Source organism: Zootoca vivipara, chromosome 7 (genome assembly GCF_965207765.1).
Source record: "Zootoca vivipara chromosome 7, rZooViv2.hap1.1, whole genome shotgun sequence".
NCBI lineage: Eukaryota > Metazoa > Chordata > Lepidosauria > Squamata > Lacertidae > Zootoca > Zootoca vivipara.
In genome coordinates, this window is record NC_142590.1 from 82,454,901 (window position 1) to 82,482,661 (window position 27,761).

Genomic DNA, 27,761 nt, shown 5'->3' on the forward strand with positions numbered 1-27,761 from the left:
CAAATAACAGAGCAGTCTAGGGGCAGATGGGGCTATGTAGAGAACCTACAATCGGTTCTAGAGCAGTGCTTTACAGCCAAGGTTCCAAGGGACCCTTGAGTTCTAAGACCATCCCCCTCAAGGGTTCTACAGAATGTTACAACCTTCCACTTCTGCTACTCCGCTTTCCTCCTCATGTACCAACCAGTTGCCCTTCACGCTGAAATTTCACACTAATAAAGACTCCAAATTACTCCTTAATTTCTGGTTGTCCAAGGATCGTCAAGAACATTCCAAGTCATAAATATTATTTAGTACAAATGCTTGCCTTTTTATTTTAGATTTGTTAAATAAATTACTTCATGTCAGGGTGTTGTTGTTTTTTTACTGGGGAGCAGGGTGATCTTTTAGTATTTTATATCCGTATTGTTTTCTTGATTTAAATGTCTTTCTTATTATTGTAAATTGTTCAGGACAGCTCAGGGAGGGAGGGAGGGAGGGAGGGAGATTGTTAGTCAGGCTGACTGGAGGTGATGAGACTTTATGGGGAAAGATCAACTGCCATTCAGCGCCACCACTATAGATGTTCAAAAGGTAGTGTTGCAAGTACCTGCCCTGCCAAACACAGGAGATATAAGGGACCAAATATAAGTTACATCTGATTGTGCTAAAGTCAGCTTTGCTCCTCAGTCTGACCCCCCTTGGCAGCCACAGAGTGAGTTTCCTTCCTTCCTGCTAGCCCCAAATTTGGTTGTGTGTCTAGGATTCAACATTCCTAAAGCTTTTCTGTCCTCGCCTGCCTAGGAAAAGCCGAATGTGACTTGGTTCCTTGATTTGAACAGGGTTTTTCATTAAGTACACTGAAGTGTATGGTGCTTTTCCCAAACAAGCACATACATAATAATTTTGGAGGAAATCAATCAGGTTTGATCCTTTGAATGAAAAGCAGTTTTTGGCTCATGTGCCCCAAATAGTTGTGCATTATCCTGCAGTCATTAAAACTCTGATCTGGGTCTAATTGGCGCTAATGACAGGATGCCCATTTGTTTCCTTGGTGCATGATCAGAGTCCAGATATTCTCCTAAATTATCTATGTAACACTCTGGCTTCTTGCACAAGGGAGAGGAAATGAGAGCAACAATGGGGCCTCACACAAAACAAATTGAGGATTATAAATGAGTCGCTAAAAAAAAATCCTGTCTTTGTTTATTTGCAAAGATATTTCTGTAAGATAATGAAGATTAATCACCCCCTTTTGGCTCCTTAATAGCATGCTAATACATGACGTCTTTATCATCCTGGTTTTTCCCTTGGAGCTTCTTCTGTCAGTCAGTGCAGTTAAATTCCATCAGCTGCACGTGATGATGATATTCAGCTTCCTGTCATGCGCACAATGAAATCAGGGATGAGGCCGTAACTCTGTTTTAGAACATGTGCCTTGCATGCAAAAGTTTGATTGCTCTCCAGGTAGGGTTGAGAAAAGACTCTTTTCTAGAACCTTGAAGAACCATTACCAGCCAGTACCGATGGCAGCTCTTTTACTGCTTCCTGTTGCAGACACCACCATCACCACCACCATTGGGTCAACCCACCAAGGCCCACAGGCAGAAGCCACTTTGCCCAGAACTCCCTCAAGCCTGGAGTTCCTACAACTGCCCAAGAAACAAGTGGCATAGCGCAGGTTGCCAGCACACGGGGCGGGGCACGGCACAAAAGGAGCAGCATGCTGCAGCTCACAGGAAGCTCTCCTGCTCCAGCCCAGGAGCCAGCAAGCTGCCAGCCAACACTCGCATGGCTCTTTCGTCACTCCAGTGGCACCCTGCCATACCTGCGCCCATACGGGGGCCTTGGTTGGGGGCTCTGTAGCAGCTCCGGTGCAGGAGGGAGCTGAGGGGAGCTACACAGCATAGCAGCAACCCAGCATGCACAGTGTCGGCGGCCGCACCAGCCATGCTGCAAGAAGTGTGTAGCGTGCTGTCTCAAGGCACCAAAGGGGACGGGCAGTGAGGGGGGATCTGCCCCAGTGGGGGAGGACATGGCTGGCTGCCCACTCCCCACTCACAGCCCACACAGGCACCCATTAGACGTGTGTGCCATGCATTGCCCAGCCAGAAAATGGAGTCACCTTCCTCCCACTTTCAGGACTTCGGCAGCCCAGCTGCACTTCAGAATTTGCACCGGGGGGACAGCCCCTGCTGCCACCGCCACTACCCCCCCCAATCCTTTCATTGTTCAATCAAAACCTGCTTATACGTCATACAGATTAGACAATCGTTGGGAAAGAAAAGAGTCTTCCGTTTTGTTTTTAATTGAAGAACCACACCTTCTTGTAACATGTGCTGGAAGAGATATTAAGGCAATACATCTCTTGCCATCAAGGCTTAAAGCATCAGGATATTATTTCCAATTCCCCACACCCCCACCCCGTGTTTTTTGTGCAGAAATTTATGGAACTTCTAGCTGCTCACTTTGCTTTCGTACATAGCTCGTTCCTCCTAATCAGTATTCCTGTTAGGTGTTGTATAATAATTTCCTGCTGGTGATTTTTCAACAGGGCTTCTCAAAAGGGAAACATCATTTTTAGAAAATGAGAACTTTGTCCTAATTGGCTTGCAGTTGTGCACTTCCAATTTTGTTACGTATTATGATTACTGATGCACTTTCCTTGATGTTGTGGCAGAATAAAGGAGCCCTGTCCCTTTGCACTAAAAAGAAAGACTTTAAGCCGCAATCCAGTCTTTGCACTGGCACAAAATGTCCTCTTTGGGTGTTTACCAGCTACCCAGACAATGTGAGTGGGGACAATGCTGCCAAGCTCCAAGACTAGGTTCGCCAGGTGTCAGGGACTGGCTGGATGACGAGGAGTGGTTGGAGGCACCAACTGGGGAACCCCCCAAGGGAAGAAGGCTCGGAGCCAGGGGACTGGTGGTGGGACACTAAGGAGAGGTCAGAGGGAGAAGAGTGGGAGAAGTTGTTGGATGCTGAAGGGGCAACAGGATTTAGTGAGCAGGGAGAGCCTGTGACAGGGAGCAGTTCCAACTCAGAGGCTGAAGCAGAGAAGGGTGGGGGGAAAGAAGCTGCAGAAGAATATAGGGGGCCTGGCTCTCCTATTGCAACAAGCTCCCCTTCCCACTTATCTCCAAGGACATGCAGAACAAAGATTAAAGATGCCCAGACACAGTTTGAGACTGCTTGGGAAACATCTGGGAGAGGATGAGCCTTGGAAGTAGAAGGCAGGGACCGTCAGTCCTGGCAACTGCTCCATAGGGCAAGACCCACTGAAAGTGTTGCTGAGTGTATGTTCTCTGCCATGAATAAAAAGTCAACTTCACGGACAACTGGCTGTGCTTCATAATTCATTTCCAATTTTCTTTGGGATCTGCAAATCTTTCTAATGGCATGCTTTAAAGTTCATATAAACAGCAAGGTCGGAGGATGCAAACAGCAGCACCTAGCAAGCTCAGAAGTTGATTTGGCAGCCTTATGCTTCAGACGTGTCTGTCGATCTTGCAGGTCAACAGCACACTCTCTAAAGCACCTTGCATGGAGCTTGTGGATTATTACGCACTTCTCCCCCTTATAAAATGCAAAGGAATATTTTATACTTGAGTATCTAGAACAAATTTCTCTAAATATTTAACTACATGTCAAAATATTACATTTACAAGTTCAAATAATAAAACATTCATCAGTTTTGAAAAATTTAGTGGCTGGATTATACAAATTTGAGCAGAACTCGGAAACACCTAAATGCTAAGGGAAATGTATTTTGCATGGAGCTACTGCCTACATCTGGCCAGCCACCTTTGTGCATTTCTTTAGTATATCTGATTTTAAAATAAGGTATGTATTTCTAAACAAGCATTAAAAAATATAGAAATAACCTTTTCCCCTTTCTCTCTTTAAATAGATTCCTCTGATTTTTTTTTAAAAAAAATGCATTCTGCTGCTTCTATCTTAACTTTGTTAAATATGACAATAAGCTTAGGTTTGTAACTTCTTTTTTTACAAGGACAGTAGCTGAATTCCCACTGGATAATCAAGCCCCCACCCCAAAAAATGGCAAACTGGTTCAGCTAAAAAAGGGGGTGCTTCCAGACTGTCACTATCTTCAGGTGGGACTCGTACTCTGGCAAATCCAGGTCTCACCATTATAGTGGACTGGGAGGCCTTACAGATTAATCCTGCTTCTCCTGAACATCTGAGCTTTTGCAAGAAGGAAAGTGACGGGGAGATTCACTTGCTTTGACACAACATCATGTAGACTCCCTTCAAACAAATCAGGAAGAATGCTCAACAAACAAGTCATCTGGAAGCACCTTAGAAGCCGCTATGGCATAGTGGCTGAGAGACTGAGCTGGAGGCAGGACAGGCTCTCCTATTAGGCAGAGTAAGGAGACTAACCTCAAGCAGCATTTGTGAGGGAGCAGCAGAAGCAACTTCAGGGCCAGCCCAGGAATTAGACAGATTGTGATAATTGTCTCAGGTGGTGGGTACGGGGGACAATGAATTGCCACCCCGCACCTCATTATTGGCCACCCAGTGGGGCAAAGCTCTCCACCATAGCCTCCGCCTTGCGGCGAGAAAGGGTCAAGGGGCCTTTCTTCAGCGCCAGGTATTCTTGATGAGATGTCCAGGACTTCCTAGAAGCAGTTTCCTACTGTGAGCAAACTGAAGCTTCCATCAATCCATCACCAATTAAAGGCTTCCTAAAGAAGCCAATCTGAAATCTTTCCAGCCTTCATAAGATCAACTAGAATTTTAAATCTGCATTAGGGACATCTCTTTTTGGTTGTCATATACTTCTTGCCCAAGTACAGGGATGAAAGAAGGCATCAATTTTCACTCCAACTTTCCACTCGATTTTCTGTTCATCACATGCAGAGCTGTTTCCCTTCTGCTGCAGTTTGGCTCCTGACAAAAAGCTATGGCATTCATCTTTCTGTCAGAATTGGATGTAATCTATTTTTAATTAACTTATTTATACTTATTCATAGGTATACGAACATACATGCCCATTACAAAGTATATTTTTATAATAAGATAAGACGGTTACTTGGTCTTAAAAAGAAAACAGTCAGAAAGAAGAAAAGACAAGAAAAGGAAAGACCTATAAAAAGAGAAAGGGAGTGTAAAGGTCATTAATTGTGATGCAAAATCAGGGGCAGGGGGAGTCTTCAATTACATATCTTTTGCAGACTAATAACAGCAGCCAATTGTTTTTGCTGGATGGATTTCCATTCTGGACATGGGATGAGTAAGGGAGCATTGGCAACTTCCTATCTCATTTCAGTTTCCGCTGGAATTTTTCAACATCCCTATTCAGGTATGGCTAGCTCTCTATGGGTAATGGCAACGGTTTCATCATGGTACAGTTGTTTTGTAATATTTCGAACTTGATATTTGAAGTTTTAAAGGGGAGACCCCTAAAAGCCCAATGATGCCCTTCACTGCTTGCAATTATAGATGTGGTGAATAGCCTAGCATGAAACTATTAAAATATAGTTTGTTGTTAAGCTTACGAGGGTTCAGATTTGTACAAAAACACTTGGCTTCATTTTTACAGGAAATAGATAGCATACTGGAGTCAAACTGAAATTTCAACAATATATTTTCTAACATCTCCCAAGGAAAAAAGATTACCGTTCCCTTTCCTCTAAAAGGATTTAGATGGAATAACATCTGTGTTGAGATTATTGTGAATATGTTAAACTGACAGCAAGCCTCTGAGGGGCACTGCTCATTAATGTTCCACGCATAAAATTAAAACTAGAAATATTTTTTTCCAATCCATTTTGAATCATTTAAGCAATTCTCATGCAAAGAAACTATTGTGCTGCAATAATATATTTGGAAAGTAAAGTATGAAAGCCATTAAAATGTCTTAGACCTCCTGCTTTTCATCAAAAGAAGAGGGGGGAAACATCTCTCTGCTGATTTGAAATGCATGCTGTATGAGACACGAAAAACTACTTTAGAATGGCATTAAGAGTTTGACTCCAACTCGTTGGAGCCATGAAATCGGAAGTTAAGTTTTCCAAAAGCATCTTTAATTCATGCTGTTTGTTGAGGTGCTGAAGCATATGGTGGAAGGCAGGAACTCTCCCAAATGCGAAGCAAAGGCATCTAACCGGAAGATGCTGGGACTGTGCATGTTTCTTTTCAAAATTTGGTGAGAGAATCCTATCTTTGAATTTCTTGCATCGGTAGCCTCTTTCTACAAAGTCACCATTGCAACAATGATGGAAATTATAATCAAAACACCACCTGCACCTTAGCAAAGTGGCGATGTAAACTCTTACAGCCTAATCCCAACAGCACTATGTGAATCCCAACCATCACAGAGGAATGTTGTGAATGACAGGATTTGCTGATGTATGTCCTCACTGGTTAGACATTCTCTGGGGAACGCTGGCAGTCTTGCACAGGTGCTGTATGTCTTGAGGTTTGGGGCATTCCCAAAATTTCCAATGACTAGTTAGGATTCACCAAATTTCTGACACTCAAGATTCACCAAATTTCTGACAAGTACAAGTAATGTTGTGTAGTGGCAAAGAGGCTATGCTGTGAACCACAACATCAGTTCTCTATCATGAACTCATTACACAAGCCACTTTCTCCTCTACAATGTGGGGATCATGTTACTACCGACCTATTGTACAAGTTGTGTTCCTCGGTTAATCTATGGCATGTGTTCAGAACACTCTAAAAGAGCTCTGCGGATGCCTAGCATTATTGCGAAACTATGATGGACATGAATATCCCAGTGTAAAAACCTGCAATAGAGCAGATGACATTATTTGCAGCTGTAGCAAACTGTTACCAGCCATGTTAATGAACTCCTCTTCCTTTGACATCATCACTCAAGAACAGGCATGGCCAAACTTGGCCCTCCAACTGTTTGGGGACTACAACTCCCACCACCCCTAGCTAACAGGACCGGTGATCAGGGATGAGGGGAATTGTAGTTCCAAAACAGCTGGAGGGCCAAGTTTGGCCACCACTGCTCTAGAAGATAGACTGTTGGGCTGCTACTCAATCTAGTGGTGCAGATTACAACTGGGGAAGGTATGTTTCATGGAGTTTTCATCCAAGGAGTTGCTCTTGTGAAATGGTCTTGGTCTTGATGACCTCTTTGTCCAAAATATCTTCTCCTACCCAACTTTTGAAGGTTCAGCTTCCCTCCTTTGCATCTGGCCACCATATTAGCATTAGAGGTTTACCAAAGCTTGTTTCCATTCTTCCAAACGTAGATTACAGTCATGGGGATTGAAAAAGAGATTGTAAGGACATAACTTGATCATATGAGTTTATCTTCTGGATAAGTTCAGCAAAAAAGGTAAACGCAGCAGTCAGTACATCATCTGGTACAGGATAATTTTTAAGTGGCAACTGTGCACACAACAGCAATTGTGAACAGAAAACTGGTGTGCTCTGCAGCGTGGATACGGTGATATAGTGATGGAATGTATCGAGAGTCTCCTTTCCATGGGATCAGATAATAAATGCATCATTAATATACCCAAGGAACGTTTATGGGGAAATGTATACTGAATCATTATTTTATTTATTAAATTTACACCCCACCCTTTCTCCCAAAGGAGCTCAGAGGAAATAACCAAAGCACTAGATTTGCAAAAGCAAAAGCATATGAATATATATGTTTGGGACCAAACATAAATAATGTCACCATTGTAAGGGGAAGGGGGTATTTGGACAAGGCAGGAAAAGATGCTGGAAGAGCTGCAAACAAATAAATTCCAAATCCAAGTAGGACTGACATGGGCTCAGGTGATGATGTGTGTGACCTAGGAATATTTCCTGGTTAAGGTATTTGAGTTTTATATACCTACTATATGGACTGCAAGAAGATCAAACCTATCCATTCTTCAGGAAATCAGCCCTGAGTGCTCACTGGAAGGACAGATCCTGAAACTGAGGCTCCAATACTTTGGCCACCTCATGAGAAGAGAAGACTCCCTGGAAAAGACCCTGATGTGGGGAAAGATGGAGGGCACAAGGAGAAGGGGACGACAGAGGATGAGATGGTTGGTCAGTGTTCTCGAAGCTACGAACATGAGTTTGACCAAACTGCGGGAGGCAGTGGAAGACAGGAGTGCCTGGTGTGCTCTGGTCCACGGGGTCACGAAGAGTCGGACACAACTAAACGACTAAACAACAACAACAACAATATAAATTATAGCATGCAGATGGAGTTACATATTTATAATGCCTGTTTTCCCAACTTAGTGCAAAGATTTATTCCCTATCAAAGGGAATTAAAAACACTTAAGGAGCTGCCAATGTAACTCTGATTTTGGTTCCCTTCATTAAACGATCATTTCCCTCTCATATGATGTGGCAGGGTGTATTAAGGAGACATAAAGAGTGTGTGAGCAGCAGGAGTTAATTAAACAGGACAATGGATAACCTTTGGTAAATATTATTGTGACCTCAAATGAATGTATAAAAAGCTCCATTCATAATCTGGTGGTTTTAGGATATTCTCTTGCATTTCTGAGTGGTCTGAAGTATTGTGAAACTGTGAAAGATCAATTCTATCACTTCTTTAGCTGTGGGAAACGGTCATATTATTTTGCTATAAATAAATTCTACTGCGTATTGGAAGTAATAGTCGAAGGTATACTGCAGTGTTTAACCTTAAACCACACAAGCACTTCCAGAAATCTTTCTGTTACCCAGAAAGCGTGTCGGCTCTGACAGTGAAGGCAAAATACAGATAAGAAGCAGAGGATTTATGATGGCTCAAGTGTGGATAGAAATAAATACCTATGGTTTTTCTTAAATGAAAAAAAAACACCTTAGACAGTGCAATACATGCTTACAACAAACTTTGAGCAAAAATCAAACATTTTAAAGCTTGCACTTATTATGGCTCCACAGATGTGGGCAGGCAGTTTTAAGAATATAAGGAGAGCCCTGCTGGATCAGGAATCTAGTACAACATCCTGCTTTAACAGTGGCCAACCAGATGCCTTGTGGGGGGCAAGGCGAGAGAGCATGTCTCTCATAGAATCATAGAGTCTGAAGGGACCACGAGGGTCATCTAGTCCAACCCCATGTAGTGCAGGAATATTTTGCCCAGTGTGGGGTTCAAGCCCACAACCCTTAGATTAAGAGTCTCATGCTCTGCCGACTGAGCCATCTCAGCTGAAGAAGGGACCGTTTAAGTGAAAGAGACAGTTGGCTTCATTTGTTGTTGAAATGTTTTATGAAGCCACTGCAAAAAGAAGGGGGGGAATGTACTGGAAAGTTGACAGAAGGCCAAAAATATTAATATACTGTACTAGAACACAGTGGACTTTTTGCATGCTGTAAATATTTTCTCAGACTCTCAAATATAGCCGGAAGTGTGTTCAGCTTTTCTCTCCTACATCATCTAGGGGCGGCCAACTCGCAAGAGACTGCGATCTACTTACAGAGTTAAAAACTGCCAACCCCGTTTTTGTCTGTGTGCAGGACAAAAAAGTTGAGCTTTTTTTAGGGGAGCCAAAGTTGCTGAGCTTCTTTGGGGAAGCCAGTGATCTACCAGTGATCTACCACAGACGTCCAGTGATCTACTGATAGATCACGATCTACCTGTTGGACGTGCCTGATCTAGAAGAAGTGAATTAACACACAGCCCATCCTTCTCCACAAAACATCTTGTAAGCTATCGTTATGTGTTATATTTGAATATTGCTCTTCGCTTAGGAGTTTAAGCAGCAAAACTTCCATGTGATTTGAGAAATAGTTATTTGGACATATGGCTTTCTACTGAGGTTCGCTAAGGAGGGATCTGAACATGCGATTTCCTGGGACCAAGCAACCAGTACTGATACTTTCAGATATCAATATTCACTGGGAGATTTTGAAACCTGAAGTATGTTAAAAGTCTCAAAGCACAGGGGTGTTTTCACACACAGCACTAAAGCAGTTTTTTCCTGCATTCCGTACTGTGACTGCAAATTAGCTTAAGGAGGCAATCGATTGCAGAAATGTCCGCAAACAGCACAAATGCAGTATATGTGCAATCCTGTACCTTAAAATAACAGTGTCTGCCAAAAACTGACCCCGCCCCTACAGGAAACTGTTGCTTTGTTTGGACCATCCCTGATCTAAAGAGGCTAGTGATCTGAATTAGGAAAACTTATTTATACAGTATATGGGTTGTTGTTGTTTTTTAAAGCATTTCTAAACCACTCAGTGTTTTAAGACTCTCTAAGTGGGATACGTTGTACATTGCACAATACAGAGACAATAAACTTGAAAAAAATACTTGTAGAAAGGTTTTGAAAGGTTTTTCTGGGTGAGGTCAAAAGAAAATAATTTAAAACAACTGCTGTTGAGACATTTCATTCCGAATCTGCTAGACAGAGCCAAACAGAGGTGGGTGTCCTGCCCTCCCCTGCCATAAATCCTGGCTATGCCCATGTATGTGGGCACCTTATCTGCAGAAAATAGAGAGAGAGCAAAGCTTATCATAATGTGAAGGGTACTCCGCCTGGCATCCTTAGCGCTCGGCGATATAATGTTGGCTGTGAATTTCAGCGTTCTTGCACTTCGCGCGATCCTGTATCCCACACCTGTTTGGTGGCCGAACGCGCCGCGCAAACCACCCATCTCTGCCCTGGCAGGCGGATGCAGCGCCTCCTCCCTCCGCCCCTCCCGCGGCATTCCTCAGCCGTCTCCTAGCAACGCGATACAGCAGCAGCAGCAAGCGCGTTTATCTCCGACTCGGAGGTAGCTCTCTCGCCTGCCTGGCCGCTGGCTGGAGCCCGGCTGCTAGCAGCGCCCGCCCTCAGCCCAGCCGCCAGGGGGAGCTAGACCGGGGGAGCTAGTCTGGGATTATGCAGAAGAACAAATTCAACTTCGTGGCTGAACTCCAGATCTGGTACAGTCCTTGCTTCTTCGCCTTACACCCCCCCCCTCTCTCCCCACCACCCATTCCCCCTGCCGGGTGTACAGCCTGCCGGGGATAGCCAACAACATGACCTCTCTGAAGTCTAGCTCCTAATTCGGAAAGCTCTCTCTCTCTCTCTCTCTCTCTCTCTCTCTCTCTCTCACACACACACACACACACACACACAGGACCCAGTTACAGGCATTTCTATAATAATAAGAATGGCACCTGTTTGCCTTGCAAGACTGTTATGTACTGAGCTGAATCCTAGAACAATAGGATTCAGAATCAGCGGGAGCTACCCAATCCAACTCCAGGTGGAAGTGAATCCGCAACCTGATTGGCCTGCTGGAGCAGCCAATCAGGCGGCTGGCAGAAGTGAATCTGCTACCTGATTGGCCTGTAGGAGCAGCCAATCAGGCTGCAGGCAGAAGTCAATCCACAATATAATTGGCCCACAGGTGTAGCCCTGAAGTAGCCAATCACGCAAGGCCCATTGTGTAAATAATGTATATAAGCAGATGGTTTTGGGAAAAGAGCTATTCATCTTCTTCTCCTCTTCTCCTTGATGACTATGAGCTGAATAAAGAGCATGAAATTCACTCTCGACTCCGAGTATATTTCAAAGACCTTTCCATCACCCCCACTGTCCATTGCTGGAGAGAGAGAGAGAGGGAGAGGGAGAGACCAGTTGTAGAATCACAGAGTTATAAGGGAGCCTGAGGATCTTCTAGTCCAGGCATCCCCAAACTGCAGCCCTCCAGATGTTTTGGCCTACAACTCCCATGATTCCTAGCTAGCAGAACAAGTGGTCAGGGAAGATGGGAATTGTAGTCCAAAACATCTGGAGAGCTGAAGTTTGGGGGTGCCTGTTCTAGTCCAACCCCCTAGAATGCAGGAATATGCAGCTTTCTCATTCGGGAATCGAACCTGCAACCTTGGCATTATCAGCACTACACTCTAAGCAACTTTGAGTTGGGTGGTTGTCAGTGGTCGACTGAAGCCCCACATTTGTCTGTCCCCCCTAGAATAGGCAAACAGAGTCTAGGCAACTTCCGTGCAAACTTTTCTGCCCCGCACTGCCAAATTTTAAATCAATCACTAAAGCCATTTTCTTGTTATAATGGTGGGATGGGATGCGTCGCCAATATGCCCTCAACAATAGGGCCGCCGCCGCCCTATAATAATTCATGTGATATTTCCTCCTCCCTAGCCTCCAGCTTGTGTCTCTTTATTGCAGTTGTGATTGCTGCGTGGAATGTGGTTGCACAAGTGTTAATGGGCTGGTTGTTGCCTGTTGTAAGTCATGGTGACATGACCACTCCCAATGCCTCAGGTGTGCCTCAGGTGTGCCATTTTTGTGAACTTTTAATGTCCTATTTCCTCTGTTCTACAGTATTTAGTCTGTTGTGCTTTCGTTTGGTTTCTTGAACAACAAAGCTACTACTAAAAAGTGTGCATGCACACGAAAGCTTATACCAAGAGCAAACTTAGTTGGTCTCTAAGGTGCTACTGGACAATTGTTTTAATTTTTTTACATATTTGGAAAGCTACTACTGCCATCCTACCTCCTACCATTTCAGGAACATTTTGAAACTTTTTTCAATGGCCCTGTGAACAGAGCAAAAACAAACAAAGTGCCCATCCTGTCCAGCTCATGGAAAAGTCGTGTGACATTGGCTATAGCACCACCACAATCCAATACATGGGTGCTGGATCAGGGCTGTTTTAAGTAGAGTACTAAGGATAAAAACCAGGCTACTTCTTCTTTTAAAACCATCTGGAAGCCAGTCCTTTACCACAAACAGACGGGCAAAACAGAGTAAGGGATAGAATCAAATGTGTTTATAGACTGGCTTACGAGAGGAGTGGTAGCCATTAAGCTTCTAATTGTTCAGTATCGTTTATGCCCTCTCGGGCGTGAAAGGCGAAAACTAAAATGTAATCCTAAACTGAACCAAGGAATAGGGGAGCTACCGGTAGGTGTTGCATTCCACAGATAATCAGAATTGCTTCATAACAAGGCTCTTAAAACTGCAGTCTAAGCTCCTTCTGTGGTGCAGTCCACCGCTCAGTGAAATCAAAGTAAGGTACATTAAAGGCAACAGTCTCACTCCACGTACTTCATCTTAACTGCCTCGTGGGTCACGCTGTTAACAACTTAAGAGGACAAGGTTACAATCTGCAGATCACTTATTCCAAAACAATGGCTTGATATAATTACTGTAGAGTAAATAAAGTTGTGGGTTGCTGCAAGGTTTAGTGGTTTCTATATGTATATATATATACTGTATAGTGTCCTTGAGAAGGGCTTACTCAGTGAAATAAGCCAACTTGTTCATTATTCCTTCAACTAGCAAAATGCATCATTCTGTTGGGTGGAGATGAGTGTCACAGAGAAATAAACTTATACGTTTCAAGGACCCAGCTGGCAACCTGGCTCTGTGCAGAGAAACACTCCTTCGGGTATACAGGGCCGAGGCCATTTAGGGCGTTTTTATGTCATTAAAGGCCCATTTAAAATATTTCTACCATCTCCTTATGCAGGAAGCTAGAGGGTTTTTTTATGTTAAGGGCTTACACACACTTCGATTTGTCCCATGATTTTTAGGCATGGATCCGAGCGGGGTGGAGTCATGTATAGTTTGTTTGATCCAGTGCCTAAGCCAATACCACTCACATGCTGCAACCAATAAAAGTTGTGGCCTTTTCTCACCCATTAACCTTAATACATTGTGTCCTCGTGTCTTTCTTTCTTCAAGCGGGTGGCGGGTCCTTGACTCACAAGCTTTTCTTTTGTCCTACAGTTTTCCTCAGGAAGCTCTGCTGATTACTGATCTGTGTACAGTGGTACCTCTACTTACGAATTTAATGCGTTCTGAACGCACATTTGTAAGTCGATAAAAATTGTAAGTCGAATCCCATAGGAATGCATTGGGAGAAAAAATTCGTAAGTTGAAGCAACCCTATCTAAAAATTCGTAAGTAGAATAAATCCTATCTAAACTGCATCCAAGATGGTGGACAGAGCTCCATTCGTAAGTAGAAACATTCGTAAGTAGAGTTATTCATAAGTAGAGGTACCACTGTATTAGTGTTTGCTCCAATTCAGTGGTAAAAACCACGGATTTTCCTGGGTAAACCAGTGGGACAAATGAAAAACCTCCCAGGCCCATGGCTAGAAATCACAGGGCAAGCGGGAGAAAACAGAAGTATGTGTGAGCTTAAGACTGTTTCGTAAATCCTTTTAAACCATTTCTTTTGTATCTACATCAGGAAGGATCATGTTGAAACTGAAAACATAGCTGCAAGGAGATGGCCCCATCGGTGGGGGTTTCTGTTAACACCAGTGGAAGAGGTAAAAATTTTTTGTGTTTGTGTGACATTTATCCATGAAGGACAGTTTTGTTTCAGTTCTTAATCTCACTTCATGACCTGCATTGAACAAGAATCACCTTCTTGCGGAAACGTGAGGATATGGTCTTGTTGCACAAAAACATCTACAGTACATCTCTCCAGGCGCGTAGTAAGGGAGGGCCGAACGGGGCGGTCTGCCCCTAGCTCCACTCTGTTTTTTTTAAACATAATTTTTATTGATTTTACAAATTACAAAAGATGGTACATACATATACACCTTTTCCACCTTCTTCCCACCCCCCTCCATGGGTCCTCCCCTGCCACAGAAGTATCCCACGCAGGTGAACAGTCAGAAGTGGTCCATTTTATGATTGGGTTTCTGTCCTCCTCCCCCTCCCCTGCCCCCGAAGCCCCCCCCTGCCACCAGGGAGCTCCAGTGAACCAGGGCAGTACGCAGGAGTTCATCCATCCAACCATCTATTGTCATACCAAAAAAAAAAAAAGAAAATACAAAAAGAGAAAAGGAGAAAAAAGAAAAGAAAAAAAAAGACAAAAAGGAAAAAAGACAAAAAAAATTCATCATAATTGTTAAATTCATAATTGTTAAACCATATTTTGTGGGCTTCCCCACCCTCCCCCCTTCCCCGGTTTTCCTCCCTTATTTATCATCTTCAACAGTTTCATAGTTCATATTTTATAACATACACCTTTATATCTTGTACCACTTTTAAACTAACTATTATCATTTTCGCCTATTGTCCAATCACTGAGAAATCAAACTCCCATTTTTTCTTCCCGTGCCTAATTTTTACCCCTCTATAGGCCTCCATATTTTCACCTTTTTCCAGAATCAATTCACTTTTTAAACCTATAATTATTCCCAAACTAACCTTACACCCCCCCGAGTACTGGCTCCACCCCACCAATCCAGCAAGTTCCATAGTCAGCAGTCCAGTTATAGTCCTATTAACCCATCCTTACAATCACAACTTCACTTTCCCTTCACCCCACCCCCTGTTTACAGTCTTTTGCCATCCAGGCCTCCATATCAGACCCCTGAGCTTCTTCTCTTCTCTGCTTAATTTTTCCTTCTTCCCTGTGGTCATTCTGGAGTTCCAGTAAGTCCAATCGTGCCCCCCTCGAAGGGGAGGCACTCCATCCAACTTTTTGTAGAGTAAAATCATCATTTTTTTCGTGATGGGCTTCATTTTGTGTTAAGTCATCACAGTCCTCATCATTGTCATTCTCACATTCGTCTTCTTCAGTTTCAAAAGCTTCATCTTCTAAGAAATCATATTCTGCCATCATCATCTGGAATTGTTGCTGTAACACTTGCCGTTGTGTCTCCTCTTGACATAGTTCTATTCTTGCTTCCCACATTAAGGTCAAAACAGTCCGCTGAAACTCAGGCGGGTACCTTTTTGTTGACATAGTTCAGTCCTGTCAAGGTCAAAACTTGTCACATGGGGTGGAATATAATCGCAGTCTATTTTCTCGACTCCATTTTAACAAGCTGGCTGCATTCTTAAAAATAAAGTTCGAACTCACATTTCAAAAGTATATAAACCAAAAAAGAATTTCCAAAAAGTCCAGAGATAAAGATAGAAATAGAATTTAACTATAAATCCTGATCAACTCACTGGATTGTCTGGGCTGCCGGCTCCCGAGGAACAGAAAGGTCTTTCTTAGTCTTAACTTCTTTCTGCAGGGCAATCACAACCACAGTCTCTTTCCCCTTTTACCCTGCATTTAGGGGAGATTCTCTTTGATGCCTTTGAGGAATCCTTTTAAGTTGAAATCTTCTGTTTACGGCTTCGGGTTTCTGTTTACTGTCTCTTATGTTACCGTAGGGGGGGGGTGGCTTCCTCTTTTCCCCTCTCTCCCAGGTCCAAATTGTTGCCTTAATTTACATTCCAAAGAATCCAAATTACTCACAGTCTATTCATTTGCTGAATGTTCTTTGAAGAATTGGCCACCTCCACTTCCCAGACTCGCAGCTTCGCACTCTCAGAGCAGCAATGTCAGCCTGTCCGCCGCGGTTCACCTCCTCGCTCTCGGGGGCTTAAACAAAGCCGATCCGGGGAGGAGAGAGCCCGCTTTTGGCGCCGCCAGGCAAAATCTGTCCCCAAAAAGCTCGATTTGGGGCTTTTAAGGAGGTTTCGCTTCGCTGGAACGATTCCCTCCACCTCTGAAGCGCCGAGGTCCGCTCCGCTGTGCGGACCCCCGTCTGAGCAAGATGGCGTGGTCAACCGGAAGCCCTAGCTCCACTCTGGCAGGGAGGGGCAGCATGGGGGCAGTGCCCCGGCCCCTGGCCCGCCCCTTGTCTCCTCCGCCCGAGCAGGAAGCAGCAGGATCAACTTTCTGGTTGGCTGGAATATCACCAAATATACGAAATATTTAAACAGGACAATAAGATAGGATTTGATAAAGAGCCCTCAAAACTCAAAATAGAATTAATAAATAATGAAAACCAAGATAATTTCGAGAATGTACTGTCTCCTCCTTGACTGGGAAGTCGAGCAGGAGGAGGTTAAAGCAACAATGATTAGATGGGCACAGGATATTGGCCGCCCAATAATGATGACCGAATGGGAGAATCTCTGGAAAATAAACATGAAGTTCACGGCGTGTTATAACATCAAGGAGAATATGTTAAAGATGCAGCACAGATGGTATCTCACCCCCTCAAGATTATCTAAGGTGTATAAAAATTTAGCAAATATTTGTTGGAGGTGTGGTGGAAACAATGGTGAGATGTCTCATATGTGGTGGACGTGTAGGAAGATCAAAGTGTTTTGGGGTTTAATTTATGATGATGAGCTGAAAAAAAATGTTTGGAATAACTTTATTTAAAAAAACCAGAAGCATTTCTGTTAAGTATTGTTGGCAATGACATTCTGAGGAACTTGAAAGATATATTTTTATATGCAACGGTGGCAGCACGGATTTTGGTGACAAAGGGCTGGAAGGAAGAAGTTCTGACATTAATAGATTGGCAGAATAAGCTACAAGAATTTGCCGAAATGGCGCAGTTGGCAACTAGCCTGAGAGGTAATTCCAGACAAAAATTTATGGAAAAGTGGGATAGATATAAGATGTATGTTCGAAAATACAGTAAGGATTCACTATTTATGCTAGCTTTTGATTGAACTTGGAGAGAAAATGAGCTGAGAAACCAAAGTAAGAGTACATGCTGATATAAGAGTGTTATAGAAAATAAGTAAAGAAAAACAGCAATAGGAGTACATTCATATGTAAAATAATAATATACTATCAGGAAAGACAGGAAGTCCAAATTGTTGGTTGATTTAAGATTCTGAAAGAAATATTTGGTTTTTAATTTTTCCTTTTCCTTTTTTTTCTTTATCAATTTTTTTGTTTTTCTGTTTAATATTTACGTACGTATGTCAATACAATAAGTTGGATGAAGTAACAAAATGTAATATAGCAATGTCTACTATTGTAATAAGTAATATGTTTATTAATGTAACATAAGAAAAATTTAATAAAGGCATATTAATATGGAGAAAAAAATAAAAAATAAAATGAGAATTAGTTCTCCATATGGAAAAATGGATTCCAAAAGCACCCAAAGCTATATAATAAATAGGCTTATATCTGAAGTACAAGGTCATCAGCTACTGCTATGATGGAAACAGCATAAATATCTAGATAGATATGAACTGTTACAATTTTATCACAATGCATGGCTCAGCCTGAAGTACCAATTTATTTTATTGCATTGTTCTTCTATTTTTAGTTGTTAAAAGATGAAAAGAAGCCTCCTGCCAAGCCGAAGATCCCACTTCCACAACACTTACAAATCCGACCTGTGACACCGGTGGAAACATATATTAAGGTTAGGCAATAGTCGCACAGTCTTAAATGGCACCACAATTTCAAAACATTTATTTTGAAAGAAAGAAAAACTACCTGTGGTGGTAGGTAGCCTTGAACGTTCCTCATCAGTTGTTCTACAATGACTTGGGATGCGGGTGGCGCTGTGGTCTAAACCACTGAGCCTCTTGGGCTTGCCGATCAGAAGGTTGGCGGTTCGAATCCCTGAGATGGTGGTGTGAGCTCCCATTGCTCTGTCCCAGCTCCTGCCAACCTAGCAGTTTGATAGCACGTCAGTGCGAGTAGATAAATAGGTACTGCGGCGGCGGGAAGGTAAACAGCATTCCCTTGCACTCTGGTTTACATCGCAGTGTTCCGTTGCACCTGAAGCGGTTTAGTCATGCTGGCCACATGACCCAGAAAGCTGTCTGTGGACAAATGCCGGCTCCCTTGGCCTGAAAGCGAGATGAGTGCCGCAACCCCATAGTCGCCTTTGACTGGACTTAACCGTCCAGGTGTCCTTTGCCTTTGTCTTCTACAAAGGATTCTCTTTTGATAAAGATGAGAGTAAATGGTGCTGGAATCCTGAGGGCTACTTTGAAAGGACAACCTAAGACATTTGCTGAGCAAATGTTTCGTTGTCTTGCAATACGGTGGCCCTGCTGTAGGACAGGAAAGTTACATATCAGGTTAGTTACTTCATCTCTGCAGGTGTTCAATGCACAGATCAGAATCCAGAATTATCTTATGTTCTAGGAACACACAAAAACCACTTTCATGAGAGATGTTTAAACTTTGAATGCCCCACTTTTCCATACAGATATCAGACCTACCACATAAGATTTATGATCTTGAGAAGACATACTTACAGTTTTCTAATAAAAGCTAGACCCTTTCAGTAGCAGGGGAATTTTCATTACTCTGGGGCAAGGGTAACAAACTGGAGGTCTTAGAATCTTGACATGGACCAGTGATCAATTTTATGTAGTCTCTGTAAGCTTCCTACCAAATTAGTTTGGGTAAAGGAATTTGGATTGGCAAGAAAAAAAATAATCTCGATATTGTGAAAGAATCTACACATTAACATGGCATCTCTTTGGGTCTGTATGCAATGCCCTTTGTAATGTCCAAGCCCCCATGTGCTGCATATGTTTGTGAAGCCCCAGTTGTTAATTAAATGGACTGTACTATAGTGCTTGGATGGGTTGGTGATCTCCATCTTCATGACTGCATCGTTCATGGGACAAGAGAAATGTGCACAGCTGGCTAAATCATCCAGCCCAGTGTTCTTCAGTTTTGGATCTGCAGATGTAGGGCACCATCGCTGGCCATTGGCTAAGCTGGCTGGGGATGATTGGAAACGTAGCCCAACCATGTCCCAGGACTCAAACTTGAAAGAGTCAGTGGTGCAGGACATTTCTATATGTAACCTGTTTTGCTCGGTAAGCATACTGCTTTACAGAACCTCTGAACTGAGGGCCTGTCAGATATGGAAGTCGGGAACAAACCTGGCCTGTGTGCTACTTTCAAGTCATGGCTTGCCCATCAAAAGAAAAGTTAGTTGGTGACCATGTGGAGGAGAACCAGTTCTGGTGTAAGTAGTTAGTGTCTGATTAGTCCAGGGAGGTCAGGGTTCAGATCCCCACTCAGCCATGAAGCCTGCTGAGGGGACCTTGGGCCAGTTGCTGCCTCTCAGCCTAATTTCTCTCACAGAGTGGTTGAGAGGATAAAATATGGAGCCTGTTTGAGCACTTTGGAGGAAAAGAGGGATACAAAGGCAATCAATCAATCAATAAACAAGCAAGCAAGCATTTAAACACCTGGGGCTTGAAATCCCAGTTTACTCTCTCACTTGAAAATGAAAAACCACTTATGTGGCGAGGCCCCGGGCCCCGCAGTTCCCACAGAAATAAACACACAAACACAAATATGTTGGGTTAATGGGATAAATTAGGCCACAACTTTATTGGTTACAGATGTGAGTGGTTTGGCTTAGGCAATTGGGCGAAGCATAACTATATCCTGACTCCTGCCCGTCTGCAGGAAGTCTCGAAAGGGTCAACCACCGATAGGGGGAGCCCTATTATATACATCAATTAAGAGCTCCCCCCAGGGTCACCGATGGGGTCGTGGCATGCCCACAGCCCATGCTCAGGATCCCTTTAACGGGATACCCTTAGCGTGGAGGGGCAGGCGGAGGCAACATCCTCTCCTCCCATAACAAGGCTTACCCAATGCCTATTGTGACGGTTGCTACTAGGTAGGTGAAAACCAAATGGCTGGTGCCAAATTGCCAAGTGGAAAAATTCCTACCCAGCCCCAACAACCAGGCGACCGACATTAGTCATAGCAAGGCCATAGTCAAGCAACGCAAGAAAGTAGACTAAAGGTGGCTACCCCCCAGCCACGCCATGGTTTAAATGGCAAGTAGCCATGCCCCTGGCTAACCCAATTGATCAGTCGGAGGTGTGGTGCCCCTGGGTGTCCTAGTGACATGGGCAGCATTCCTCCGCCCACTGCCGGTTAACTGAGGTCCCGGAACTCCTCCCGCAGTGCAGCCTCCCCGGAGAAGGGGAGCTGTCTTATCTGTTATTCCCAATGGGTTGGGCAAAGAATCCTTGACCCCCTTCCCACTGCCTCTGTGTGTCTGCCATGCAGCATGGAAGCAGGAGGGTATAATTGCCTCCTTTGTTTGGCTCTGTGGGTGGTGTGTATGGCTGTGGAAGAAAGGAAAGAAAGAAGGAAGAGGGAGTTGGTTCAAAGATGTCCTCCGCCTAGATATCGCAAACGTTTCCCAGTCTTGGCTGAGGAACAAAGCAAAAGGGCTCTGGCAACAGGACAGAAATAGAAGCATTGCTTTCTCGCTGTGTGTATCTCCACTGGATAAGCCCCCAGATGTTAAAGGGATACGTGGAGGGCCATTTTAATGTGCCTTGTGGAGGTGGTTTAGTCAAAGCAAGCACAGAAGCCAAGGCTGATACGGAGCTTCAGTCTTTTCCCTCCCCTCCCCTAGCTAGGTTAGTTCCTTATTAACCAGGTTCATTTATAGCAACTACAGATTGAAAGATTCAGGTAGGTGGCCGTGTTGGTCTGATGCAGTCTAAATAAAAAATTGTCCAGTAACAACGAAGTTTGTTCTGGGTATAAGCTGAAAAAGTGTGCATGCAAACAAAAGCTTATACCCAGAACAAACTTAGTTGGTCTCTAAGCTGCTACTAGGGACCCAGGTGGCGCTGTGGGTTAAACCACTGAGCCAAGGGCTTGCTGATCAGAAGGTCAGCGGTTCGAATCCCTGTGACGGGGTGAGCTCCCGTTGCTCGGTCCCAGCTCCTGCCAACCTAGCAGTTCAAAAGCACGTCAAAATGAAAGTAGATAAATAGGGACCGCTACAGCGGGAAGGTAAACGGTGTTTCTGTGTGCTGCTCTGGTTCGCCAGAAGTGGCTTTGTCATGCTGGCCACATGACCTGGAAGCTATACGCCGGCTCCCTCGACCAATAATGCGAGATGAGCACGCAACCCCAGAGTCGGTCACGAATTGACCTAATGGTCAGGGGTCCCTTTACTTTTTTTAAGCTGTTACTGGACAATTGTTTGTTTATTACAGATTGAAAGCTTTTACAGAAAGTTTCTTTCTGCAAAACAAAAAACAAAAAACTGGTCACTAATATTTCTTACATTTGTCCTGAAAACTCTTCCCCTTCTCCAGCCCAATGCACATAATGTGTGTTTAATACAGAGGTGGGTAATCTTTTTTAGCCCAAGGGCTACATTGATGGTTAGCTAACCTTGGAGGGCTGCAAGTCTTCTGCGTATGCACACACAGATTTGAACCTCTGTAGCCCATTTCCTGCTACTAATGTTTTCAAAGAATATTTTGTTGTTGGTCTTGGATGGCAAGGGAGTCAAAAGTGTGCTAAAGAAGGATAAGGAGGTTGCAGAGAAGTTGGATGAATTATTTGCATCTGTCTTCACAGCATATCCTTCAAGTGTCATGATTTCCCAGGACATCCTGAAACAACAGAAGCTATCCCAGCTTCTGATTTGATCTCAGAATGTCCTATTTCCCCCTCCAGCACCACCACTGCTGAGCTCGGGGAGGAGGATGAGCCAGCACCTGTTGGCGCTTGCAGTAATGTTGTGTTAGCATGTGACTCAGCTAGCTCCCACGAGAGCACGGCACCCGAAGACACATGTGCAAGTCGCTCATGCAAGAACGCAGCACACAAAAACATGCATCCCGATTTTCAACAGTGGAATGTTGGAGAGCATTGAAGTACATATCTCTATGCCTAAACTAACTTTCACAGGGCAGGAGTCTGAGGAACTAAGGTGGGTGGTGATGGTGAGAGATGAAGCTCTAGACCTAATACAGTGGTACCTCTACTTACGAATGACTCAACTTACGAATGACTCGACTTACGAATGGAGCTCCATTTGCCATCTTGGATGCTGTTTAGATAGGATTTTTTCAACTTACGAATTTTTAGATAGGGTTGCTTCGACTTACATTTTTTTCTCCCAATGCATTCCTATGGGATTCGACTTACATTTTTTTCGACTTACAAATGTGCGTTCAGAACGCATTAAATTCGGGTTACAGATGCTTCAGGTTACAGACTCCATTAACCCAGAAATAGTACCTCGGGTTAAGAACTTTACTTCAGGATGAGAACAGAAATCACACAGCAGCAGCAGCAGCAGGAGGAGGCCCCATTAGCTAAAGTGGTACCCCAGGTGAAGAACAGTTTCAGGTTAAGAATTGAGTTCTTAACCTGAGGTACGTACCACTGTAGAGAAAATATAAACTGACAAATTGCCGAGACTGAATGGCCTCCACCCAAGAGTTCTTGAAGAACTCAAATGTGAAGTTGATGATCTTCTTTAAAATAATATATATCATGTGACTTGCCTCTGAAGCCAGCCTCCATACTTGAGGACAGGAAAGTGGCCAATGTAACACCAATTTCTGAAAGGGGATCCTGGGAATTTCAGGCCACTTGGCTTGTCATCTGCCGTGGGAAAATTGGTGAAAAGTATTGTTAAAGATAGAATAGCCAAGCATATAGAAGAACAAGCATTGCTTTACTCTTTCTCCATGGTTGAAGACACTTGCTGGAAATCCTAGGAGGGAACGGTGTTGTTGTGCTGAGATCCTGCTTGTGGGCTTTCTATGGTCATCTGGTTGACCACTGCGAGAACAGGATGCTGGACTAGATGGGCCACTGACCTGTTTCAGCTAGGCTATTTGTGTATTTTTTATATTATGTTCTTAGCTTCTGGTATAGTTTGTCCAGGGAGAAACCATAATCCCACATTCAAACATCATACCAAGCCACAGTTTGTGGTTTGTTGCACATGCTGGGGGAGGAACAAAGCCATTCTTTGTAGTAAATAATTAACCATGGCTTACCACAATGTGCGGATGGAGCCACTATCTTCTTGCTTCCACATAAATGTTAAAAGCTGTCCTAAAGAGTCAGGAAGAACGTTTTAACCTTTGAAAGGTTAGTCTTCATACATACATTTTTGCAGTGCCGTGATATAAATCTGATTTATTGTTGGTGTGGTCTTCTTTTTTTTCATATTGTTATATTTTTACGTATTACATTTATTTATGGGATTGATCTTCATGAAGAGCAGGTTATACATTACCTATTCATATATACATAGACTAGTTAAATATTTACTTTTAGGGTTAAACACATTCCTGTTTCTCTACATCTTTAAGCACTTGTTCTGATCCCCGTGAGGGTCAACTGACTTGTACAAACAGATTTCGAATGGGTTAAAGGCTACAATTTCATGCCCACAAGGCAACTGCGGGGTCACTTGCAAACACACTCCCTCCATGTTGTGGGTAAAGTCAATGCTCCCCCCCCCCATCTAGTACTTGTTTGGACTGGAAGAGAGGTCATCATATTGTATCTGTATCGGGGCCACCGTTGCATTTCACGCTCTTACGAAAGAAACTTTTTTCATCTTGGCATTCTTTAAAACAGCTGCCATCCTCAGTGGGACAGACTCTTCCTCAGCAAGTGTGTAGCTTCCAAGTGTTGTCTTCTCACAAATAGCACTGAAGAGGCCTTTTTGTTCCTCACACGGGGAGTATTTGAACTTGGAGTTGTGATTTTGCCTAATGTAGCATATACCGTGTGAAAGAGCCATAGTTAACTCTAATGGCGGTCCCCCTAGAAATGTTAGCAATTAAATATGAATCATCCGGAGGTGGTTGCACATTGCCCAACTCCCCACCCCTCACCCCCAAACCCCTGTATCCAGTCTTTGCATCTTGCAGAAGAAAACCGTTGTAATGGTATATTCCAAAGAGCACGAGAACATTTAAGTGTTAACGTCTGCATAAGGCAGACATGGGAAATCCATATTGATTTAAGTGTCTTCTGTAAAAGTGGCATTAAACTAAACACTCTTCCAATTAATTCAGCACTTTGCAGAATTAAATCCCATCGTTGTCAGAAATATAGTCTCAGCTGCTTTGTAGGGACTTTTATTTAAATCTTCGGGGGATGTCAGTATTCTTTTATTTATGCGAAAGAGTTTGTTTCGAGTATAAACTAGTAGGAACTGCAGCAAAAATTTGCACCATGGGGTGCTTCTGTTTAGGGTTCCAGAGAGCCACCTGGGTCTTCTTTCAGGTAGCTGAATTTCATTCCATCTCCCCCCTGGCTTTCTGGTTTTCTTCATCTCAACAATCTGTTTGACTTCTGCAGCCATTGAACATGCTCAAATCTTCCTTGGGCTATTCTGTGGATAGTCCCTCCCTTGAGATTCCGCCCCGCACCCATTATAATTTTTTGTAAGAATGCAGACCTTAAGATTCCCCACCTGCCGATGCCCACCATCTTGTGTCAGAGCATCCGCCATTTTGGCTGCAGAAAAATCCACATTTGGAGAATGAATTCACTGCAGTTGGGGTAAGGACAAAGAAGTAGACGAAGTTCTACCCAAATATGTGGTTTGAGATTTGTACTCAAGTCCTGAGCTCATCCTTATCCCTTTGCCAACAGAGGTGTGGTTGGAGGGGACAAGAACAGGGGATGAGAGGCTGTGAACACACCCATTTGTAGCGCAAATAAGTCGTTTTTCTCAATGCAGAATTGTGCATGCACATCCTCAACCTGCTGCTTTCAGTCTAGGGAGACTTCAGAGCCTCCCTTCCACACAGGTGGACGTGGTAGGCATTTGAGAACCCTTCCCTTGATTAGTTTGTCCACACTTTTCCTCCCTGAACAAATGAAGAAGGAAGCAGTAAATGTGATCTTCGTTTGTGCCCACCTACAATGGCACTGGGCAGGTGTCATGGTGCAAAGAACCCAGAATCAGTTTGCGCTGAGCTTTTGTGTTCAGAATGAAACGAGATGGTGAAAAAGTGCTTTTCAGGGGCATAAGATGTGCAATAGGTCCAGATTATGTGAGGGAAGCAGGCCCGACTCTAGGTGCAGTCCCGGTGGCGCGGGGCGCCAGGGCGCTGGGCCGACGGGGGCGCTGCACAGCAAAGCCGTGTGGAAGCCGTGCTGCACACTGCGAGGGCAGGGGCGCTGGAGCGATCTCCGTGCCTCAGCGCCAGGGCGCCCGACCTGCATGAGACGGCCCTGGAGGGAAGTCCTGCCGTGCATAGAGCTTTAATAAAACTATTTACTCTTCGGTTCCACTGACCTGTTAATCATTAAGAATGTAACAAGAGCCTCCTGGATCAGGCCAGTGGCTCATCTAGACCAGGATTCTGTTCTCACAGTAGCTAGCCAGATGCCTGTGGGAAGTCTGCAAGCAGCACACTTGAGCCCAAGAGCCCTCTCCCCTTCCGTGGTTTCCAGCAACTTGAATTCAGAAGCATTGCTGGCAGCAGAGTGAAGCCATCTTGGCTAGTAGCCATCAATAGTCTTCTCCTCCATGAATTTATCTAATCCTCTTTTAAAAGCATCTGAGTTGGTTAAACATTACAGTCTAGGTAGCAAAAGCCTCAGTGTGCAGCGAATGTAGAATATAATTTTGTGTGTATACCGCTACAGACAACCTTCCCCATTGTGGTGTCTAAACTCTGGAACCGCCTCCCAAGAGATATTGATCTGGCCTCCTTCTTTGCTTTTGAGAACACTCTTCAGACCATATGATTATGGCAGGCCTTCTTTGGTGTGGGATGATACGGGTTTTTTTAGCCAGGCTGTTGCATCTATGTACATAACCTGCTCTTGGGACCATATGGAAAAGGCAGTTAGGAAACTGATGCATCAGTTTTACCACTGTTTGTTTTGTTCTATAGGGCTGTGTTCAGCTAACAGGTCCCACAAGCGCTTACACTAGCCCAAGAGGGCTTCCCCCTATTCCTGTGCAGCCTCACTCACCCTCAGTTGCTTTTTGGGGGGGATTGGGAAGACACCCAGAATAGCATGCAGGGGGAGGTGAGGGGGGAATCATTCCATCTGACACTGGTGGAATGATTGCCCTAAGTGCAGCATCAAATTTCTCCTAGTGTTAGGGTTATTTTGAATTTTGTAGTGCTTCCTATCATCACTGAGAAACTGCCTTGAGTTTGGTTTGTAGCGCGGAAAGCTGGGATATATACCCAGAGAGATGGAAGAAACAATTCCAACCAGGGAAGAATGGCAAACCAAGTTGATGGACTATGCGGAATTGGCAGAACTAACTGGGAAGTTCAGAAACCAAGAGGACAAGAACTTTTTTAAAAAGAATGGGATAAATTTATAATTTATTTAGGAGACCATTGTAAACAGATGAAAACATTAGCAGGATTTTGACCACACTTGGAAAGTAACAAAAACTATGGACAATTCAGATGGATTTAAAAAATTGGATAACGATCTGATATGCAGTTTTAAACATTGTCGCTAGGACCCATGGAGGGGACGGGGGACAGGGGGAAGCCTCAAGATTCAGAGCGATCTCTTTATATGGATTCTTAATTGATTTTGTTATTTGTTTATAGTCTTTAAAATCTAATAAAAGGTGGGACAGATATAGATATGTATATGGCCAACTAAATAAATTGTATCCTCCTCCATTTCAGATTCACCCATCTCCTCCTGTCCCTCAGACGACACAAGGCTTCATAGGCTGGAGATCCACGGTTCCGGGTCTGGGACTTGAGCGTTACTCTAAGATCATAAGCACCAAAGGTGCCTTTTACAAGGATGTGCAGTGGCCAAATGAACCTACTGACTGACTTTATCTAGCTCTGTCAGCTTCCCTCACTTTTATTTCCACCAGCTTTTCAGAGGTTCCTATTGGGTAGGAGAACATATGTATTAAGAATGTGTTTGTCTACCATTTCAGCAGTACTTTTAAGTGAAGGTTAACGATGAGGTTATGCATGACTTACGGGTGTTTTATTAAAACCAGCAGTATACAACAGGCAAGTGCTCTTTGGGGTGTTTTTTTTTTTTTTTTTTGTAACCCAAGTGGAAGAAGAAGAAGAAGAAGAAGAAGAAGAAGAAGAAGAAGAAGAAGAAGAAGAAGAAGAAGAAGAAGAAGAAGAAGAAGAAGAAGAAGAAGAATCTAGTAGCTCAAAAGAGTGTTTAATAGAATTGACTGTCCTCCTCTGAGAACAAATAGCAATTCCTGGCTCAGCCATCCTGTTTATTCAGAATTCAACCTGATTTCCTTGCACAAAACTTACACGGTGGTTCAACCTTTAGGTCCTTATTGAGCC

The 27,761-nt window shown here is 43.7% G+C and overlaps 1 protein-coding gene across 1 annotated transcript; it reads left to right on the forward strand.

The window, feature by feature from the left end:
- The first annotated feature begins 10,675 nt into the window (after positions 1-10,675).
- Positions 10,676-27,463, forward strand: CIMIP1 (ciliary microtubule inner protein 1). The gene is made up of 4 exons (XM_035121332.3): positions 10,676-10,873; positions 14,158-14,239; positions 17,999-18,097; positions 27,120-27,463. Exons 1-4 carry the CDS (start codon positions 10,830-10,832, stop codon positions 27,273-27,275), a joined length of 381 nt encoding a protein of 126 aa, XP_034977223.1. The 5' UTR covers positions 10,676-10,829; the 3' UTR covers positions 27,276-27,463.
- The last annotated feature ends 298 nt before the right edge of the window (positions 27,464-27,761 follow it).

Bases quoted from the DNA above. Each gene is read 5' to 3' on its own strand.
- CIMIP1 (XM_035121332.3), top strand. From the start codon at position 10,830: ATGCAGAAGAACAAATTCAACTTCGTGGCTGAACTCCAGATCTG. The intron at 14,240-17,998 runs GTAAAAATTTTT...TTCTATTTTTAG, and splicing joins TGTTAACACCAGTGGAAGAG to TTGTTAAAAGATGAAAAGAA. The intron at 18,098-27,119 runs GTTAGGCAATAG...CCTCCATTTCAG, and splicing joins CGGTGGAAACATATATTAAG to ATTCACCCATCTCCTCCTGT.